General features: G+C 42.0%; 1 protein-coding gene across 1 annotated transcript in view; it reads right to left on the bottom strand.

Moving 5' to 3' along the window:
- The window catches only part of LOC140713758 (FYVE and coiled-coil domain-containing protein 1-like), a 223,568-nt gene that overhangs the window by 179,833 nt on the left and 21,603 nt on the right, over positions 1-22,132 (bottom strand). Inside the window, exons 3-5 of the mRNA XM_073024245.1 lie at positions 21,816-21,922; positions 9,459-9,584; positions 6,741-6,847 (exon numbers count right to left, since the gene is read on the bottom strand). Of these exons, the coding sequence (XP_072880346.1) occupies positions 6,741-6,847; positions 9,459-9,584; positions 21,816-21,922 (340 nt within the window). The remainder of the gene's footprint in view (positions 1-6,740; positions 6,848-9,458; positions 9,585-21,815; positions 21,923-22,132) is intronic.

Genomic DNA, 22,132 nt, shown 5'->3' with positions numbered 1-22,132 from the left:
TTATCTTGGTATTATCGTAACAAGGAACTACAATCGACTGTTCGATAAGAATTTCAATAATCTTTTAAACTTTACAAAACAGAGATTAGCACAGTGGTCACCTCTCTCCATGTCTTTAATTGGGCAAATTAATGTAATTAAAATGTATATTCTCCCTAAATTTTTATACTTATTTCAATCTTTACCTATATTTATTCCTAAAGTTTTTTTTTGATTCTTTAGATTCTATTATCTCGTCATACCTATGGAAGGGTAAACAGCTCAGACTCAATAAAGCTCATCTCCAAAAGCCTAAAAGAGAAGGTGGCTTGGCGTTGCCTAATTTTTGTTCATATTATTGGGCAGCCAATATTCATAATATTATCTTTTGGTCCTACTTTTTTTTTAATTTTTTTATTAGTTTTTCAAAACATTTTACAAAATTAAAAACCCCAAATCCCAATGAGGAGCATTAATACAGAGCAAGGTTAAGCATACAATAACAATATGCTACACAGAAAGAGAATTTAACAAAAAAGCACCTAAATTAAAGTTAAGTGAGCTTAGTGTCCTACCCAAACCCCACAACACAAGAAAAAAAAACAATTCCAGACCAACCACCACACAATATAGAGAGTATAAGTCCGGACAGTCAAACTCCCAGACTGTGAATACACTTAGCAACAGAGGATAATAATGCCTACTACCAGAAAAAAAAAGGGAGCTGAAAGCAAGGGACTGAAAAGAAAAAAAAACCCTAGTGAAGAGGAAGGTTATGAAAGTACTCGATAAAAGGCCCCCAGATCTTATGGAACTTTAATTCCGAATTGAGAACTGAATAATGAATTTTTTCGAGGTCCAAGCAGGCCATAATGTCGTTAAGCCATTGCGCATGAGTGGGCGGGGCAACATCTCTCCATCTAAGGAGGAACAAGCATCTTGGATTCAGGGATTCAGAGGAATAAAGCCGAGAATAAAAATTTTTAAATGTGTCATTAATTTCTAAATGATCCGATGTAAAGTCTCCGTTCTCCTTCCGGATCTTTGTAATATGTTGTTTGGCTTTAGAACGCCTCAGCTGATTGGCTAGGAATTTACCAGACTTATCCCCATGAATGTAAAAGCGGCTCTTGCTTTCGAGAAGTTGGCGTTCGACAGGTTGAGTGGACAGAAGGTTAAATTTAGTTTGGAGTTCAACGCGCTTCTTGTATAATTCAGGGTTCTTAGTTTGGGCATATAATTGATCCACATCTTTAATCTGGTTAATGAGGTCTGCTCGATCTGCACGGGATCTTCTATTGAGATTTGCTGTGTAAGAGATTATTTGACCCCTCAAATATGCTTTCATGGCATCCCAGACAATCTGGGATGGCACTTCAGGTGATGTATTAGTGTTAAAATAGAAGGTTATCTGGTCTTTAATAAATTTTACGAAATCATCATCCGATAATAAAGTTGAATCGAACCGCCAGTGTTTGTTCCTCTGAGGGAGACCGGGAAAGTTCAGAGAGAGGGTAATTGGGGCATGGTCAGAAATCAGTATACTCTGATAGTCACAAGTGTGGGCAAATGGGATAAGTTGGTTACCGAGTAGGAAATAGTCAATTCTAGTGAAGGTATGGTGAACATGTGAGAAAAAGGAATAATCTCTCTCCGTAGGATGGAGGAAACGCCATATATCAGAGATACCAAAATTAGAGAGAAACGAATGAATAGCTAAGGCAGATTTGGTAGGTGATCTGGTAACAGAGGACGATCGGTCCAGTTTAGGATCCAACCAACAGTTAAAGTCACCACCCAATATAAGAGAGTATGAGTTTAAGTCTGGTAGTGAGGAAAAAAACCGTTCAAAAAAGTTAACATCATCAAAGTTGGGGGCATACAGGTTTGCTAGTGCAACTTTAGTGTTATATAGTTTACTAGAAACAATAATAAAACGGCCATTTGTGTCCGATATTTTATTATGGAGTTCAAAAGGAATATTTGAGTTAATAAGAATGGAGACTCCCCTAGCTTTAGCGGCAAAGGATGAATGAAAATGCTGTCCCGCCCACTTGGACAGAAGCCGGGAGTTATCGAAACAACGAATATGAGTTTCTTGGAGGAAAGCAATGTCAGCTTTGAGTTGTTTAATATGTGAGAATACCTTCCTCCTTTTAACAGGGTGATTCAGTCCCTTTACATTCCAGCTCACAAATTTAAGTGCACTAGCCATTATCAATTACTAATGCATAAAAGGCAGCAGGCATATAAAAAATCAAGCGGTACAACAGCAGTCTGGGAGCAGAGATGTAAACATAGATTCGTAAGGTCAAAATATAAACATGTCCTAAACAATAAAGAAATGTTGGAACTGGAAAACCCAACCCATCCGCACAACCCAAAACTAGACAGCTACCAAAACAAGTAGCTAGCTCTACCAGAAAAATTAACCCAAATACAACTTCCAGATCTGTGTCATGGACAGCAGTTCCGTATAAATGCTATAACAAGCAGTAACTAGTTTATGCACTAGAAAACATAACTACAGATTAGAACACCTTCTGCCGAGATATACAACTTAATACAGAGCGAATCAGAAGAAAACCAAAACTAACCTACCCGCGAAATATTATAGAAGAATAAAGTAAGAGAAAGGGAAAAAAAAAGGTAAGAAGGAAAAAGAAGAAAAAGAAAAAAAAAGAGGAAGGGGAAAATTATAAATTCAAGACGAGTATTTATCAACAGTTTACCGAGAAGGGAGAAAAAAACATTCAGAGAATGGAAAAAAAAAGGGGATGAAGAAAAGAAAAAGATAAAATAAATAAGTATTTAAAACAGAGGAAAAATAAATCAGCAGTTGAACTGTGAACCGACAAACAGGGAGGCCTTCACTAAAGACTTCAAACCTCCAAAACAAGTTAGATTTAGTTGTAGAACTCTGTAGGTAAAGTTATACAGAGGTAAAAATAGATTACACACACACCAAATCCCGGGAGAGATTGTCAACAGCCTTTAGAGTTTCAGTGAATAATGTCTGAGTGATTCAAGTGAATTCCGAGTCCAGAGAAAGTAATTTTACTACGAGGAGTACTTATCCACCATTTTAGGAGGTCCGATCAGATTCCGAAGATGACTGGATAGCCAGAAGACTTGCCACAAACGCTTCAGCTTCCCTCGCTGATTTGAACCACTTGAATTCCCCAGTATTAAACTTGATTCTTAGGTCAGCAAGATTACGAAAGGAAGGTTTGAAACCACGATCAAAAAGCACTTTCATTACGCCTTTATACTCAGCGCGCATCTTTAAGGTCTGGGGTGCAAAATCTTCCATAAAGCGAATGGTTGTATCCTGGAAAGAAAAAGAGCCTCTGCAACGTGCCTCCACAACCAGACTGTGTTTTACCTGGTATTGATGGAAACACAAGATTACTGGTCGTGGACGGGATCCCAGAATTCCGGGGGAGACATAGACTCTGTGTGCCCGTTCCAGTTCGGGCGGGTTTGGAAGCAGATCCTTCCCGAATATCTCACAGAGAAACTCGGCGAAAAACTTCACGGTTGACCCCTTCTCAGTTGCCTCTGGTAATCCCAGAATTCTGATGTTGCAGCGTCTGCTGCGATTTTCGAGATCCACCATTTTGGAAAGAAGTTTATTAGATTTTTCCTCTAAGCTGGAACAGAGAGTCTCCAAGTATCGAACCCGACTTTCTAAAGCTTCAGAAGTCGAATCAATGCGAGATAAGTGTTCAGCATGTTTGTCCACTTTATCGTTGATCCGATCCAGTTTCTCTTCTAACTGTTTGAAAGTGGTTTTAATTTGCTTTAAGATTTCGTCTCGGAGATTTTCAAGCGCCTCCATCGTCACGTCCGACGAGGTCGTAGTTTCTTTTCTCCCGGATTTAGAACTCTTGCTAGGCATTGTAGGTTAGATATATTCACAGGCAAGTAAGAGATACCGAAATAATTCCTAACTAAGCTTTATAAAATGGCGACATTTAGTGCAAAGGTAGCGACAGTAACGGAACAAAAGTTCGGAGCTGCTAAGCAATCGCCATCTTACCGGAAGTCCCGGTCCTACTTTTATAATCAGTCTGTTTGTCCAACATGGGTGGCAATGGAATTAAACACTTATAAGAAATTATCTATTCCAGCTTTACTTGGATTTGTTCTTCCTTGCCAATTGCCAAAATCTATTATTAATCCTGTAATCAGGCATACTCTGAGAATATGGGCTCAATTTAGAAAATACCATAGTCTTTATAGTTTTTCCCTCTCTAGTCCTATTTTATACAATCATTTATTTCAACCGCCTATGCAGGATTCCACATTCCAAAACTGGAGTAGGAGAGGTATCAGGCGCTTTGAAGATCTTTTTATAGACAATCGGTTTGCGTCTTTTGAACAGTTGTCTATAAAGTTTAATTTACCGAATACTCACTTTTTTAGATATCTTCTGTTATGATACCAGCCCCCTCCTTTGTGAGAATTGCAAGAGCCCTAGTGAAGGGGGGGGGGGGGGGGTCAATGACCCAAGAGAAGAGAGAGACGTGCTGAATAGACACAGGAAATGGGAGAGAGAGAGATGTGCTGAATACCGCGTTCCACCGGGATGCAGAATAAGGCGACCTTGACTATTGTCTCATGAAGACCACGTGTAAAGCCCTCGGGCAAAGTGGGCTGGTTGAGAGAGAGATTGACACCTGCAACCTGATTGACACCTGCGATCCTGTGAGGAAGTACAAAGGAGGGTCTGGGGGGGACGACCCCTTCAGACGCACCAAGGAGACACGATAGCGATCCCGTCGTAGCAGGAAGCTATTTTGAAGGAAGCCACGTGCGTTAGATTCCGAATCGGGAGTCTGTGGCTGGAATCACGGAAAACCGCTTTTAACTAACAACAGGGAAGCCTGCTCCCCTGATTCCACGGCTTTGCTTCGTAAGGACCCGGGCAAGTGTTCCTTTTCTCACCAATCTCTCTCTCTCTCTCCAATACGGGAAACCCAGCAGTTCCCAAAAGGCTGAAGCCTGCATACTTCTGAATGACTTTTATATTTCCAAATGGACAATATATTATCCCCTAGACAACGATATAGCTTATTTCTGATTGATTATTACTATACCTGCACTTTAGATTGGGTATTAATGACGTATGTTATCTAAATGTTTGTATTAACCTTACTTTTGTGCCCCTTTATAAATAAAAACGTTTAAAAATGGTACCATCAGACTTCAGCGGACCTCTCTATCTTTGCTGGTAAGTGATCCAGTTACAGGATACGTAACACTTCAAATTAGACATTTTATTAGCCCTTGAATACCACATTTCCTGAACAACCTGATAAAAATTTTGTAGACTTGTTTCTTCAAATGAACCCCTTGGGCAAAGGCATAATTTCTACTACTCGTGTTAAATTTATGATTCTCAGACGAGCCCCTTGTGAGAAAATTACAACTGCCTGGGAGCATGACTTGGGTTTTTCTTTGTCCGACAAGGTTTGGGATTCAATTCTTAAATCCGTCAATTCAATCTCTTTATGTGCTCGTCATTGTGCCCTGCAGTTTAAAGTCGTCCACAGGGCTCATATGTCCAAAACCAAAATTGGCGAAGTTCTATCCTGATATTAATCCCTGGTGTGACAAATGCAAAGGAGGTGAGGCCTCCCTTTTCCATTTGTATTGGGCCTGTCCTACTCTGGAAAAATTTTGGAAAGATGTTTTTTTTAACTTTATCTTCTATATTAAATTGTCATTTGGAACCAGATTCTTTGATCGCTCTTTTTGCTATTCTTTGAGACCCTGACAAGCATTTGACCCCGGCTAAACAACGAACATTGTCTTTTGCCTCTCTTCTAGCCAGACAAGCAGTACTCCTTAAATGAAGAGATGTAGTTCCCCCTACCCATGCTCACTGGCTTAGGGATATTATGTCTTGTTTAGATCTCGAAAAGATTCACTACTCACTTTCTAATTTGGACATAAAGTTCCATAGGGTGTGGGGATCTTTTCTCGAATATTTTCATAACTCTCACCTAGATTGACAGGTGTTTGTTCTTTTTTCCCTTGATAATCAGACCCTACATTTCCAGCTTTTTTTCCACTTTTGTTTTTTTCTGATCAGGTAGCAGGCTGCCCCCCCCCCCTTTTTTTATTACAATATGTAGTTCTGGGGTAATAAAAGTCTATCTCATATAATGGTTGGCTTGGAGTTGGATAGGTGATGGATTGGGTGCTTTTCTTTTTCTCTTTTTTTTCCTTTTTTACTATGGGTGACTTGCACATTTGTTAAGACATGTATTATTGTTATTTTTGTTTATATGGCAATGATCCTTCTATATATATTATTGATTTTCTTTTCTTCGTTGTAGTTTGTAGAAAATTATAAATAAAATATTTTTTTTTAAAAAGAAATTCATGATCAGAGAGGAGTCAGGATGGCAGAACCAAAATCCTCTAAAGCCATCTGGCATTTCTGAATTTGTGCAAGTGAAACTTAGAATTGTCAGTCTCACCCTCCCCACTGTCATTGAAAATAATGGAACAGATTTGTATGCTTTCAATAACGAGAAACAATAATGAATCGTTAAAAGTGAAAAATTAAAACTATTTTTGTGGCAATAAAATTGATTAGTGAAGGAACTAAACGCTTAGCACAAGACAATCTAACCCTAATGCCACACAATGGTTCTTGCACAAAGCTTCAACATCTTATATGTTCATAAAGCACTAAAATGTCAACCTATTATCATGTATTTTAAGTAATTCAAATATGTGCCTCTTACCTGGTAGCTTTAGCATTCATTAAGCATTGCTGAAAAGTATCAGCCAGGCGCTGGTGGACTAAGGAATAGCGGATAAATGCTCGACCTTTACCAAGAGAGGTTTTTATCTTCAAAAACAAAATTTTAAAATTATCACATCTGGGTAAAAATATGTATGATTAACAATACATTCACTGATTTTATACTCTAAAATTGTTACATTAACTTATTCTTGAAACTACTCCCTCAACATCATGTAACGAAAATTTCCAAGGTGTTTGGCAACTGAGAATTTAAGTTACCAAATTATGTAACATATAACTAGAGTTAATTTTTTAAAATTGTTTCCAAAGTTTTAATTGATTTACCTATAATCATGTTAATTTGGTTACTGAAAATTTTTACTCAAGAAATTCAGAAACATTCAGTCTCTAAATAACTAAGTTGAAATTAGTGGTAATGATAACACATACACTTAATTTATAATAATATTAAATTTATTTAACAACATAGTAAAACATTGTAAAGAAGTCTGCAGATGCTGGAAATCCAAGCAACACATACAAAATGCTGGAAGAACTCAGCAGGCCAGGCAGCATCCAGGAAAAAGGTACAGTCAATGTTTTGGGCCAAAACCCTTTGGCAGGACTGGAGAAAAAAGCTGAGGAATAGATTAAAAGGTGGAGGAAGGGGAGAGAGAAACACAAGATGATAGTTGAAACCTGGAGGGGGTAGGATGAAGTGAAGAGTTGGGAAGCTGATTGTGAAAGAGACAGAAGAACGTGTAAGAAAGAAAGGGAAGGAGGAGCACCAGAGGGAGGTGATGGGAGGACAAGGAGATAAGGTGAGAGAGGGAAAAGGGGATGGGAAATGGTGAAGGAGGGGCATGGGGGGCATTACCAGAAGTTTAAGAAATTGATGTTCATGCCATCAGGTTGGAGGCTACCCAAACAGAATATAAGGTGTTGTTCCTCCAACCTAAGTGTGGCCTTATCACAACAGTGGAGGAGGTCATGGATGAACATATCAGAATGGGAATGGGAACTGGAATTAAAATCGGTGGCCACTGGAGATCCCACTTTTTCTGACAGATAGAGTGTAGGTTCTCGGAGAAGCAGTCTCCCGATCTATGTCGGGTCTCACTGATATACAGAAGGCGACACTTGGAGCACCAAACACAGCATATGACTCCAACAGACTCACAGATGAAGTGTCACCTCACCACGAAGGACTGTTTAGGGCTCTGAATGATAATGAGAAAAGAGATGTAGGGGTAGGTGTACCAGTTGTTCCACTTGCAAGGGTAAGTACCAGGAGAGAGATCAGTGGGGAGGGACGAATAGACAAGGGAGTCACGAAGGGAGCGAGCCCAGAAGAAAGCAGAAAGCGGGATGGACGGAAAGATGTGCTTAGTGGTGGGATCCCATTGTTTCGGAGGATTATGTGCTGGACGCAGAGGCTAGTGAAGCTAATAGGTGAGGAGGATGGGGTAAGAGCAGAAGTGCATGAAATGGAAGAGATACAGTTGAGGACAGTGCTGATGGTGGAGAAAGGGAAGCTCATTCCTTTGAAAAATGAGGACATCTCCTTGATTCAGGAATGAAAAGCCTTATCCTGACAGCAGATGCTGTAGGGACAGAGGAATTGAGAAAAGGGGATGGCATTTTAACAATTTACAGGGTGGGATGAGGCATAAGTCAAAGAGTTCAGCATTGGTGCAGGAAGCAACACCAATGCAGTAGTCAATGTAGCATAGGAAAATTGCAAAATGGTCACCATTGTAGGCTTGGAACATATACTGTTCCACATAGCCAAAAAACAGGCAGGCATAGCTGGGACCATGTGAGTGCCCATGGCTACCCCTTTTGTTTGAAAGAAGTGGGAGGAGCCAAACAATAAGTTATTTAGTGAGGACAGGTTCTACTAGGCAAAGGAGTGTGGTGGTGGAGAGGAATTGGTTATGTCTAGTGTCCAGAGAAAAAGGGAGAGCTTTGAGGCCTTCCTGGTGGGGGATAGAGGTGGATAGGGACTGGACATCCATACTAAAAATAAGATGATGGGGGCCAGGGAACCTGAAATCATTGAAAAGATCCAGAGGTGTGAAGTGTCATGGATGTAGGTAGAAAGGGACTGAACTAGGGGGGAGAAAACAGAGTCGAGGTAACATTGCATACATTTTTAATGAGTCTGCAGAAACTGTACTCTAACAATCATGGAACCAAAGCTGATCCCAGGCTTGAATGATTAGAGGTTTTAATAACTATAGCTTTCCCGCCCACTAATATCAAAAACCTTTTCAGATTTTTGTTTTGTGTGGCTTTAATTATCATTCCAAGCATAAATCTGATTTAAAAATATGATGCATATTTTTCTAGGATTTTAATTAATTTATTTAAAACTTTCTATCACCAACTTACAACAGCAAAGTAAAAGTCACCCTTCAAATTGTTCAGAACAAGGTTTTTTGCTCCTACAGCTTTGTTGTTATTCAACTATTTCTTTCAGAAAGTAAGAAGATATAAAACCAGGAATTCCATACGTAAAAGGCCAATGTTAAAAAGAAAAATCCATGCAAATGGCACAAAAGCAAGACGACTGGATCTATGATAACCATGCTGCAACACGTTCATGGAAACACTCTGTAGTTTACTAAAAGTACTAAAAAAAACTAATCTAAAGCTATAAGAAAAAAAACACAAATAAACCCAGTATTTTCGCTAAAGACCTTCTCCACCTTACCTCTGGAATAGATTTCACAAAACGAATTCCATCATTTGCTCCTTTTTCCTTGGCTAAGCAACTGCAGAAGAAATCCCAATAATCTCTCTTGTTGCCAAGAAATGAAGTTTTTTCTTTCAGGTCAAACTTTTAATGCAAATTATGAACAACAAGAACTGTCAGAACAAAACTTTGTAATTATACTAAAATAAATGTAATACAGTTTATAAGGAAACAAACATGAGAATTGTTCCATAAGAACAGTCTAAAATCTGCTTCTTTTAGTTCAAAGTTCAAACTCACATCTAGTCTTATTATTATAGAAGTCACATTCACCAACCTTTCACCAAACATCCACTCCAAGTTTTAATCATAAAGCATTCATTTACAAAATTTCTGTTTGGGAAAAAAATTTCAGCTGTTCAATATTTTATTAAAAGTGATATTCATTTTACTGTAAAATTCCTCACGTTCTTAACCCAATGCTTATAATAGCTTACACTTATTGTAAAATATAGAAATTTAAATATTTTGCATTGAGCTTCCATGCTTACACACAGAATATGGAATGTTAACTACATCATAAGGATCACTAAATTACAGTGAAACTCTGAAAATCAGGTATCAAATTATTTGGATATCCTGACAGCTCACTGTCTGGTTTACAGTGTTCTGTTTCTCATACTCCTTTTAAACTTACCAAGGCTTTGTTTCCATGCTCTCTTCAAGTTTGTGGGAAAATTCATTATACTACCGTGCAACATCTAATACAAGTGAATTAAAAGTGTGTTTAGGGTATTGTGTCTAGAAGTAATATCCAATAGTCTGGAAAATCAGAATGTATGGGGGGGCACCTTCCAAATACTGAAGGTGCTATATTATTGGAGTTTTACTGCAATGCGAACTTTTACTTCAATAGTACTTTTCATGACTTTAGGATTTTTTATAGTGAGCATAAGAACATCAGACTTTGGAACAGGATTAGGCCACTATGCCCATTAAGTCTACTTCACCATTCCATCATAGCTGATTTACTACCCCTCTCAACCCCATTCCCCCACCTTCTTCTAGCAAACATTGACACCCTTACTAACCAATAACCTATCAACCACTGCTTTAAATATAACAAATGACTTAATCTCCAGAGCTGTCTGTGTGTTGAAAGATCCATTAATACTTGTGAACAAAGGAAACAGATTAAAGCATCTAAAATGCTGGAGTTCAAGTTTAAAATTACTACCTTTACAGAAATGACTGAATTAAACCAAAGCTGACTAAGTGTAGCATATGAAATTTGTAAAACAATGAGTGATTGAATATATGTCAGGTCAGGTCAGGTGATAACTCTTTTTGAACTTCATAGCACACAAGGTCTGTAAGTCTATTAGTGAGAATATCTGTCAAGTGGGTTTGATAGCTGAATTCTTTCAAAATTCGGGTATATCACTTATCTGTGAACATTAATGTACTGTGTAAACCCAAGGAATGTTGTGTGTCATGCAGATTCTGAGGTTAAGGAATGGGATAAAAAGGAGTGACCATTAAAACATCTAATTGATTTATGAGACTGTGTTGATGAACACAATATGTTGTTTAAATGAAAGAAAGCAGACTGCGTTAATGGGTGAAAACAAAGAATTTTTCTGTCTCTTGATGACCCTGCACTTGTGAAACTCGTATTTATGAGGATGCCTTCCCAGGCTTCATTAGATTTTTAACCAGAATGGAATCACAATCGCTGTCTGGTACCAAAAGGTGGTTTCACGAGTCGGAACTGGAGTGTCCCTGACAACAACTGTGTGGTGACTAGGAATCATGAGCCAAGAAATCCCTGAGACTTGTAGAAATCTTTGTGACTTACTATGTAGTATTTTGTGTAGTTTAATTGTGCTATATATTTTTATGAAAATAAACTAGGCTTAAGTTACTTTGTTGTGCTTGTATGCTTACAATCACATCTCCTGGACACTCAAATACTTGGGTCAATTAAGAAAGAATGGCATTTTCCAAGCGAGAATAGATAAAGACTGTGCAGTTCGACTGTTTCAAGACTAGTCTCTGAGTCTACCCTCTCTTTTGCCAAAGACTTCATGAAATTATCATTTGACTTTTATTTTCAGTAGTTAAGTTTGACATCCCATGGATGACAAGCAGGGGTTGTTCTGAGCTCCAAAGCTGCAGTTTGTTTTGTATGCACTTCATTTTGTATGAACATCACTTCTGATACGCAAGGTGTTTTGCCATAATTTCTTGCGCGAGTTAATTTGGATTTCGACTTGAAGCACACGCGGTAGAAAGACATCCATCTCCATCCACTCTTTATTTGCCCTTGAAACAGTAATAGCTGTGAGTCTTAAGTTTTGTCAATATTGGTAAACATTTACCATTTGTACTTTGAAAGAAGATGGTAGCGGTACAGACAATGCACAAGACAAGATTTTTTGCGCACACTGGTCATTACAATTTAGACAGAACATTGGGTGTTGAGGGCTATGGTCCTAGCACAGGTCAATGGGAGTAGGCAGTTTAAATGATTTGGCATGGACTAGATGGGCTGAAGGGCCTGTTTCTATGCTGTATTTTTCTATGACTAAGTATTAGGTTGCCGTTATGCCACAAGTTCACTCTGGTCTACACGGCATAGTTATGGAATGTTGCATGTGGTTAACACTGATCATGAGCATACTCGATGGTATTGGTACATACAGGTGCACAGCAATTCTGTATTAAATTCCCTAGCTCTGTACACATGAACTGCAAGGGCAATAGAGAGTTGATGATAAATAGAGGTAATAAACAACATGTAAAAGTTTTCTGTGTGAATATTATAGAATTAGTAAACGAGGATTTCCCTGCAAGTCTACGGTTGCAAGACCACGTTGTTCAGGAAATTCCCAACGGCAGGTTTTCCCAGACAACATAGTCCCTTTACATCATCATAACACGAAAGATACATGAAATGAAATGGACAGTTGTATTTCTGGAATGACATAAAATAACCTAGAAATGGTCAACATCATATTTCAATCCAGAGTGGAAAAGAGATGTTCAGTTGCATAATGCTGAAAATTAGCAGCATTATACCACAGAATTTCTAGGCAATATTTTTTGTCAGTATTATACATCCATCAATTTCAATGTAATTGAATTTTAGAAATGGTGCTCAATGCACAAGTATGTACTTTCTACATGTAGCATATTAACTGGGTCAGTGATCCCCAACCACCGGGCCGCTGACCGGTACTGAGCCGCAACGCATTTGCTACCAGGCCACAAGAAAATATGATTTGGCAATATGAAACGATATGAGTCAGCTGCACCTTTCCTCATTCCGTCACGCCCACTGTTGAACTTGAACGCATGCGAGGTCATTACGCACGCGAGGTCATCAATCGGTCATTAACCTACAACTACTCACTGAGTAAAAAGCAAACGTCGCTTGAGAGTTTCTTTGGAAGAGGTGTTAGGGACATAAAAGGCGTAACAATGATAATAATGCAGAGACAGGTGAAACTGAAACTGCAGAAAAAAGCTTTCTTCAACAGAAAATACAACGTCTTACATAAAATACAGCTTTAATGCAACCAGCCACTCGCACGCTCCAAGCCCCCTGTGTGTGATATATGGAGACAAGCTGTCTAATGAGGCAATGAAGCCCTCAAAACTGTTTCGGCACCTTGAGTCCAAGCACCCTGCACTTAAAGCCAAACCCGTTGAGTTTTTTGAGTGGAAAAGCGGGACAGAAGCAAGTGCTGAGAGCCACCACCTCCGCAAATGCTGCTGCTCTGAGAGTGTCGTACTTAGTGGCTAGCCGTATTGCTAAGGCTAAGAAGCCTTTCACTGTTGGTGAAGAACTGATTCTGTCTGCTGCCAAGGACATTGGCGGTGAACTGTTAAGAGAAGCTGCAGCTAACAAGATGACACAGGTTTCTCTTTCAGCCACCACAGTTTCAAGGAGAATCGATGACATAGCAGAGGACATCGAAGCACAGCTGTTGGAATGGCTTAATGAGTCACCATGGTATGCTATCCAGGTCGACCAGTCTACCGATGACGACAACAAGGCAATACTGCTGGCTTATGTTGTTACGAAAACCCCGTAACCAGGTAACTTACCAGCAAAGATAGATGGATCAGCTGAGTCGGATGCTACTATTTTCAAACGTTTTATTCAACAAGGGCACAAACGTATGGTTAATACAAAACATTCAAATCGTCAAAACTCAATCTAAAACACCGGTGCAACCATAATCAATCAGAAATAAGCTCTACAGTTGTCTAGGGGGGGTAATACTGAGTCCAACGGAAGTCTTAAGAGTCACTCAGAAGTTTGCAGGCTTTTTCCTTTATAATTTAGAAAAGATGCACACTTGCCCGTCGTCTTGGCAGAGCAAATCCTTGGAATCAGGGGAGCAGACTTCCCCGTTGTTATTTTAAAAGCAGTCTTTCGTCGGTTTTAGCCACAGATTCAAAGTCGGAATCTAGCGTACGTGGCTTCCTTCAAAATGGCGTCCCGCTCCCACGGGAATCGATCTCGTGTCTGCTGGGTGCATCTGCTGGGTGCATCTGAGGGTCCTCCCCTCAGACCCGCCTTTATACTTCTTCACGGGATCGCAGGTATCAATCAAGTTGCAGGTAATGCGATCTTTCTCTCAACCAGCCCACTTTGCCCGAGGGCTTTTCACGTGGTTTCCATGAGACGATAATCGAAGTCACCGTTATTCTGCTTCTTGAGAGAACGTGGTCTTCCGCACGTCTCTCTCTTTTGGGTCAGCTGACCCCCCCTTAACTAGAGTTCTTGCGATTTTCACAAAGGAGGGGGCCAACGGCATAACACCTCCCCCCATAATGGGTTTTAACCAGCGGTTAAAAACAGGTTGACACCGGATTTTTTTTTCTCTTTCTTTTTGAATCTACATACTACACAAGCTTTTCTCTTCACAGAGTACTACTGTTATACATTCAAGTCAGTATCTAAACAGGTAACAAGTACAGTGCCCCTTTTCTTTAATACCTTACCCTACCGTGCCATACATCGTATACTTAATTCAGCACCTGGATAAACAATCCGCTAGCACATTATCACTCCCCTTTATGTGCTGGATCTTAATATCAAATTCTTGTAGCATCAGACTCCAGCTTAATAACCTTCTGTTTTTGTTTTTCATATTGTTCAAGAATACCAGCGGGTTGTGATCAGTATAGACCACTAGGGGTCTTTGCGCCGGACAAATGTACACTTCGAAATGTTGTATCGCTAACACAAGCGCTAACAATTCCTTTTCCACGGTAGAGTAATTCCTCTGGTGTCTATTGAACTTCCGAGAGAAATATGCTACCGGGTGCTCCACTCCATCCCCCGCTTGCTGCAATAGGACTGCTCCTGCCGCCTCATCGCTGGCGTCCGTGGCCAAGGAGAAGGGGGTTAACAGATCGGGCGCTTTTAACACCGGGTCATGGCACAATACGGCTTTTAACTTTTCAAAGGCATTCTGACAAGAATGACCCCACTCAAATTTTTCCTCCTTCTGCAGTAATTTTGTAAGGGGGAGCGCAATGTCCGCAAAATTTTTACAGAATTTCCGATAGTATCCCACCATGCCCAGAAACCTCCTCAGGGCCCTTTTATTGGAGGGTACCGGGACCTCGGAAATAGCCCGGACCTTCGCCTGCACAGGGGCCAACTGCCCGTCTCCCACCACATACCCCAGATAGGTGATCGTGGCATGACCAAACTCACTCTTGGCGAGGTTTACAGTAAGGTGGGCTGCCGACATTCGGGTAAACAAACTTTCTACAGCCCCCAGATGCTCCTCCCAGGTGTCATTCCAAACTACCACATCGTCAAGATAAGCCTTGGTGTGGGTTAACCCCTTTATCACAGCGTCTATCATCCGCTGAAATGTCCCTGGGGCATTTTTCATCCCAAACGGCATAACGTTGTACTCGTACAACCCAGACGGGGTGACAAAGGCTGAAATCTCTCGAGCCCTGTCCGTTAAAGGAACGCACCAGTACCCCTTTAGCAAGTCAATTTTTGTGATGTACCTTGCCTTCCCCAGTTGATCAATGCAATCATCCATCCGGGGAAGAGGGTAAGCATCGGTCTGGGTAACCGCGTTGACCTTCCGATAATCGGTACAGAATCTTATGGTCCCGTCCGGCTTTGGGACAACCACGCAAGGAGAAGCCCACGCGGATGAGGATTCGCGGATTATCCCAGCAGCTAGCAAATATTCAATCTCCTTCTCTACCAGCTGGCTTTTCTCAGGATTCATCCGATAAGGGGCTTGTTTAATAGGTTGGGTTGAGGTAGCTATCACATCATGTTGCGTCCCATTACACCTTCGGGGAACATCTGGGCATAAGTCTGCATGCCGGTTAACGAGCTGTATTACCTGCTCCCGCTGTTCAGGCTTTAAGTGGCCAACTTTACCCGCAAGATTCGCCAATACGACAGAGTTCTCTAATCTGGTAGGGACTATACCTATCTTGTCGAACCGTTCTGGTTCCTCCTTACCGTCCCCCCCAACTTCATCGGCTTTCATGGCCGCGCCAACAACCGGGGGGGTGGGTTCGTGATACCCTTTTATCATGTTCACGTGAACTAACTGGGTCGGCTTTCGTCGGTCGGGGGTTTCGATCACGTAATTCAGCGAGTCTATTTTCTTACGCACTGTATATGGTCCTTGAAACCTCGCCCCCAGGGGGTGAGTAGCTACCGGGAATAGGACCAGGACCCGGTCGCCCACGTGAAACTCTCGTTCTCTCGCTCTCTTGTTATACCACTGACCCATTTTTTCCTGAGAGGCTTTAAGGTTTTCGTTTGCCAAGGCGCATACTTGACGCAGTCTTTCCCGGAATTTCAGCACATAGTCGACCACACTGACTTGGGCGGTCGGGTTAGACCATTTTTCTTTCAGTAGGGTTAGGGGTCCCCTGGGCCTGTGACCGAAAACCAGCTCGAACGGACTGAACCCCAGGGAGCACTGGACTGTATCCCTTACGGCAAATAACAAAAGGGGTAAAGCCTCATCCCAGTCTCGAACGTTCTCCTGGCAATAAGCTTTAAGCATGGTCTTTAGGGTAGCGTGGAACCTTTCCAACGCTCCCTGTGACTCCGGGTGGTACGCAGAGGCCATAATCTGCCTCACCCCGAGCTGGGTCATCATCTGCCGAAATGCGTTCGACGTGAATGTACTTCCCTGGTCTGATTGTATCTCCTTGGGTAGCCCCACGGTGGTAAAGAATTTGATAAGGGCCTTCACCACCGCAGAGGTCCTAATACTACCCAGAGGCACGGCCTCGGGAAATCGTGTAGCGGCACACATCAGGGTCATGATATACTGCCGCCCACTCGCAGTTTTAGGTAAGGGTCCCACAAAATCCACAATGACTCGGGAGAAAGGCTCCTCACATGCGGGAATAGGTCGGAGGGGGGCCTTAGGGATAACTTGATTCGGCTTACCCACCACCTGGCAGGTATGACATCTTTTACAATACTCAGTAACATCTTTCCTCAGATTGGGCCAATAGAATTCCCTCTGAACCCGCTCCACGGTCTTCTTTATTCCTAAATGCCCGCCTAAAGGTCCCTTATGGGCTAAGTCAAGAATGTCGTCCCGATATACTTTCGGGACTACTATCTGATGTAGCACCGCCCAGTCCTCATCGGCCTGCACCGCAGGGGGTCTCCACTTCCTCATCAACACCCCCTCCTGGAGATAATAACCCTCTGGCTCTGCCTCCAGTTCAGTCTCGGAGAGAACCGACTCTCTCAAGGCTACCAGCTCCTCGTCACCATTCTGTTCCCGTACAAACTCTCTTCTAGCTAAGGACCGGTCTACCTCCTCCCGATTTCCCACTCGTTCCTCCCTACTCTCCGTTTTCCTTTCCTCGGACTCTCGTTGGTACAGAGTCGGTAAAAAAGTTTCGGCCAAATCAAAACTGGCCAGATTCCACCCGCTCTCGGTCTCAGCGGCCCTTTTCGACATGCTGCGAGTGACCGCACATGCGGGATAGAATTTATTTTCTGAGGGAGGGTCTTCAACTCTCACGGGCTGGGTGGTCAGCTTCACGGCGGCACCCATCTTCCCACCCGCTAGGTCGTTACCCAGAAGGACGTCCACTCCTTCTCCTGGCAATTCCGGCAGGACCCCCAGATCTACTGGTCCCGACACCAACTCACAATCTAGAAAGACCCTATGCAAAGGCACGACCTCGGTTCAGTTCCCGATACCTCTAAGGGCTACCTCCCCCGTGCGAGGGCCGAATTTTAACACATTACGGCTAATTAACGATAGTTCCGCCCCCGTGTCTCTCCAAATTCGTACGGGAATTGGGGGGTCCCCTTCCTTCAAAGCCACGGTTCCTTCGGACCTAAATGTCTCCCGCCCCTCCTGTATTCCATCTGTCTGGGGCCTGCTTGTCGATTTTCGGATCGACGCAACACAGCCTATGGAAATAGCTGCTTTCCCTCGTTCCGACTCCTTCCTCGGAGCAGTGCATTTTGATGCAATATGTCCCACCTTTCCACAATTAAAACAGTTGAAACCAGGAGATCTCCAGGTTTCCTGTCTGTTATCCTCACTTTTTATGCTAGCTCCCGGTGGAGTTTCTCCCTTAGCCGGCGGACTGTCCCTACCATTCCGACGGTCTCTCGGGTAACTTTTTGGCGAGGAAAACTTTGTCTTGTGGGTTAGGGCATATTCATCTGCGAGCCTAGCCATCTCTGAGATGGACTGATTCGTCCTCTCATTTAAATACATTCGGATCTCTTCCGGAATGCAACCTTTAAATTCCTCAATCAAAACTAGCTCCCTGAGACGCCCATAGTTCTCGGCCACCTTTTCAGCTGTGCACCAACGGTCCAAGAGCACACCCTTCTCATGGGCTAGCTCGGTATACGTTTGATTCCACCCTCTTTTTAAATTTCGGAACCTTTGTCTATACGCCTCAGGTACTAACTCATAACCTCGGAGAATGGCCTCCTTTACTTGATCATAATTCCCGTCCCTTTCTGTGGGCAGCGCGGCATATACCCGCTGTGCTTTTCCTCGTAACACACTTTGTAACAACGCCACCCATTGCTCTCTGGGCCACTGCTGATTCCCTGCCACCTTTTCAAAGAGCAAGAAATAACTATCAACATCCGTCTCCTCGAACGGGGGGACCAACCTCAACGCCCGACTAATATCAAACCCCTCCTCTCTCTCTCCCCCTTGAGTTCTTCGCTCTTGCTTTCTCCAACTCTGCCTGATTTGTCCCACTCACTAATCTCCTTTCGGGAATATTTTCCAAATCCTCAGCTGTAAACACCTTCTTCCCAACGTAATGCTGTTGTATGACCCTTCGCACTTCCTGCTTTTTCATTGCTGGCTTCACCGCTGTGAGGTCTAATGCCTGCGCCAAACTTACTAAGTCTGATTTTGTAGCTTTCCATAGCGCCCCTACCGTCGGGTTTCTCCTAAATTCCTGCACATCCATCTTTGCTGGTTTCTCGTCTGGCTACCTGCGTAACCAGATTTAAGTTTGGACTTACAGCCCGATTCACTGACCCTCCCATTTGGTTTCCAACCCGGGACGAGAACCCCACTTGTTACGAAAACCCCGTAACCAGGTAACTTACCAGCAAAGATAGATGGATCAGCTGAGTCGGATGCTACTATTTTCAAACGTTTTATTCAACAAGGGCACAAACGTATGGTTAATACAAAACATTCAAATCGTCAAAACTCAATCTAAAACACCGGTGTAACCATAATCAATCAGAAATAAGCTCTACAGTTGTCTAGGGGGGTAATACTGAGTCCAACGGAAGTCTTAAGAGTCACTCAGAAGTTTGCAGGCTTTTTCCTTTATAATTTAGAAAAGATGCACACTTGCCCGTCGTCTTGGCAGAGCAAATCCTTGGAATCAGGGGAGCAGACTTCCCCGTTGTTATTTTAAAAGCAGTCTTTCGTCGGTTTTAGCCACAGATTCAAAGTCGGAATCTAGCGTACGTGGCTTCCTTCAAAATGGCGTCCCGCTCCCACGGGAATCGATCTCGTGTCTGCTGGGTGCATCTGCTGGGTGCATCTGAGGGTCCTCCCCTCAGACCCGCCTTTATACTTCTTCACAGGATCGCAGGTATCAATCAAGTTGCAGGTAATGCAATCTTTCTCTCAACCAGCCCACTTTGCCCGAGGGCTTTTCACGTGGTTTCCATGAGACGATAATCGAAGTCACCGTTATTCTGCTTCTTGAGAGAACGTGGTCTTCCGCACGTCTCTCTCTTTTAGGTCAGCTGACCCCCCCTTAACTAGAGTTCTTGCGATTTTCACAAAGGAGGGGGCCAACGGCATAACAATGTGCAATACATATTTCAAGACGATGTGCACGAGGATATGTTGTGTGCACTGCCGCTGCCAACTATCACAATTGGGGCAGAACTATTCAAGTCTTTGAATGACTACATGTCAGGCAAACTGGACTGGTCATTCTGTGTTGGAATATGCACAGACAGGGCTGCAGCTATGACTGGACGGCTGTCTGGTTTCACTACCCGAGTCAAAGAGGTTGCTCCTGAATGCCAGTCTACACACCATGTCATACACAGGGAAATGCTGGCTAGCCGAAAAGTGTCATCTGATCTTAACAGCATATTGAGTGACATTGTTGAAGTTATCGATCACCTCAAAGCTAAAGCCCTTAACTCACGTCTGTTTGAGCAGCTTTGGAAGGAAATGGATGCAGAGCACAAATGCCTTCTCTTACACACTGAAGTCAGGTGGCTATCAAGGGGGAAAGCCCTGGCCAAGGTTTTTCAGTTAAGAGAGCCACCAGAGAGATTTCTTTCAGGAAAAAAGTCAGCACTGGCAGCACACTTCAGTGATGAAGAGTAGATAGCAAAACCCACTTATCTGTGTGACATCTTCTACCTGCTCAATGAACTCAATTTGTCACTTCAGGGGAGAATGACAACTGTCTTCAAGTTGGCAGAAAAAGTGTCTGCTTTCAAAGCCAAACTGGAAGTTTAGAATGGCGAGTGGACAAGGGCATATTTGACATGTTCCCAACATTAGCTGGGATTTTGGCAGAGACTGAGGCTGCACCGTCCTTCTCAGAGCTGGTGCGCGTTCACCTAGCTTTGCTGTCGACAGAATTTTAGCATTACTTCCCAACCACAAATGACCCAAGATGTGGAAAGGAATGGGTCCGTGACCCATTTGTGAATGTCCCTGGTGAATTATCCATGTCAGCGCGGGAAGAAGATCAACTCCTTGAGCTTGCATATGATGGTGGGCTGAAAAGTATGTTTGACATAACATCTCTGCTGGCATTCTGGATCAAAGTCAAGGCTGAATATCCTGAGATAGCCACGAAACCACTGAAAACGTGCTTCCATTTCCAACATCATATCCCTGCGAAGCAAGATTTTCTGCAATGAATGCAACGAAAACTAAATTGCGGAATAGACTGGACATAAGGAACCCCCTTCGAGTATCGCTGTCTCCCATCACCCCTCGATGGAACCATCTTGTTGCAGGGAAACAAGCCCAGGGCTCCCACTGATTCAGCGATATTGGTATGTTGCAATGATTTTATATGTTCATACGAGGAAAATATGCACTGTGTGGTTAATATCCAAACGTAACTTAAAATGTTATGATGCTATTGACTTATAAGTGACTTATAATTGACTTTTCACTATATTCATGTGAGGAAAAATATGCACTGTGTGTTTAATATTAAATTCATTAGATAAACCCTTTTAGAAACGAAATTGAGTGTATTAGCCACTTATAAGTGACTTATCATCTATATTCCGGTCATGATTAAACACCCCCCCACCCCGTTGGCCAGTCCACAAGAATACTGTCAATATTAAACCGGTCCACAATGTAAAAAAGGTTGGTGACCCCTGAACTAGAGGATGAATTATTTTCTTATAAATAAATTCCCATAAAGACAAGATGTAAACAGAGAACACTGTAAAAAGAAGCCAGCATTTGAAACACCCTCTAATTTATTAGATCCAGTTTTTGTTTATAGTTTCATGTACCAAAGCCTACTGATCATCTATACTCTTATTTTATCTAGTCATTATTTATTGTAAAAAAAACCCTGCTTGATGCAGCAATTTGTTTAATAATTATAAATCAAATAACCAACTTATTCTGAATAAGCAGCAACAAAAAAATGCTGGAAAAACTGTTTAGATAGACTTAGTCATTGTTTCTGTGGTAACCAATGTCAACCAAAACCAACTTAATGACCACGTAATGGGTGTGTTTTTCATTGAAAAGAGAAACAAATCACTAACTAGCTACTATAACTTTACTTTAATCATGCACTATTAGTTGCTGATGAACTCTTTGTTTTCTGGGATCTTCTTACCTGAAGGAGGTATTCTAATTTTAAGCAGCATTTGTGGAGATTTGTGCTATCATCAGTGATTGGATCACCATTTTCCTTATGTTCTCGACTTAATTCTGAAATTGCATCTGCAATAGTAATGTTACACATAACCTCAAAATTTCACATACGTAAACATTAACATCAGTGAAATGAGCAGAAAATCCACCATTTCATCAATTATGTTCATCTTGCCTACTACTGCCTTCCTTTTGTTTTGCATTATACCCTTACTAGCAGCTGCAACCCCTTTGGTCTTTTGGCGATTGTAAATCACGAGTTCAAATTGCATGCAGCTT

Source organism: Hemitrygon akajei, chromosome 20 (assembly GCF_048418815.1).
Source record: "Hemitrygon akajei chromosome 20, sHemAka1.3, whole genome shotgun sequence".
NCBI lineage: Eukaryota > Metazoa > Chordata > Chondrichthyes > Myliobatiformes > Dasyatidae > Hemitrygon > Hemitrygon akajei.
Note: the sequence above shows the minus strand (reverse complement) of the source record. Positions and strands in the feature narration are given on the sequence as shown.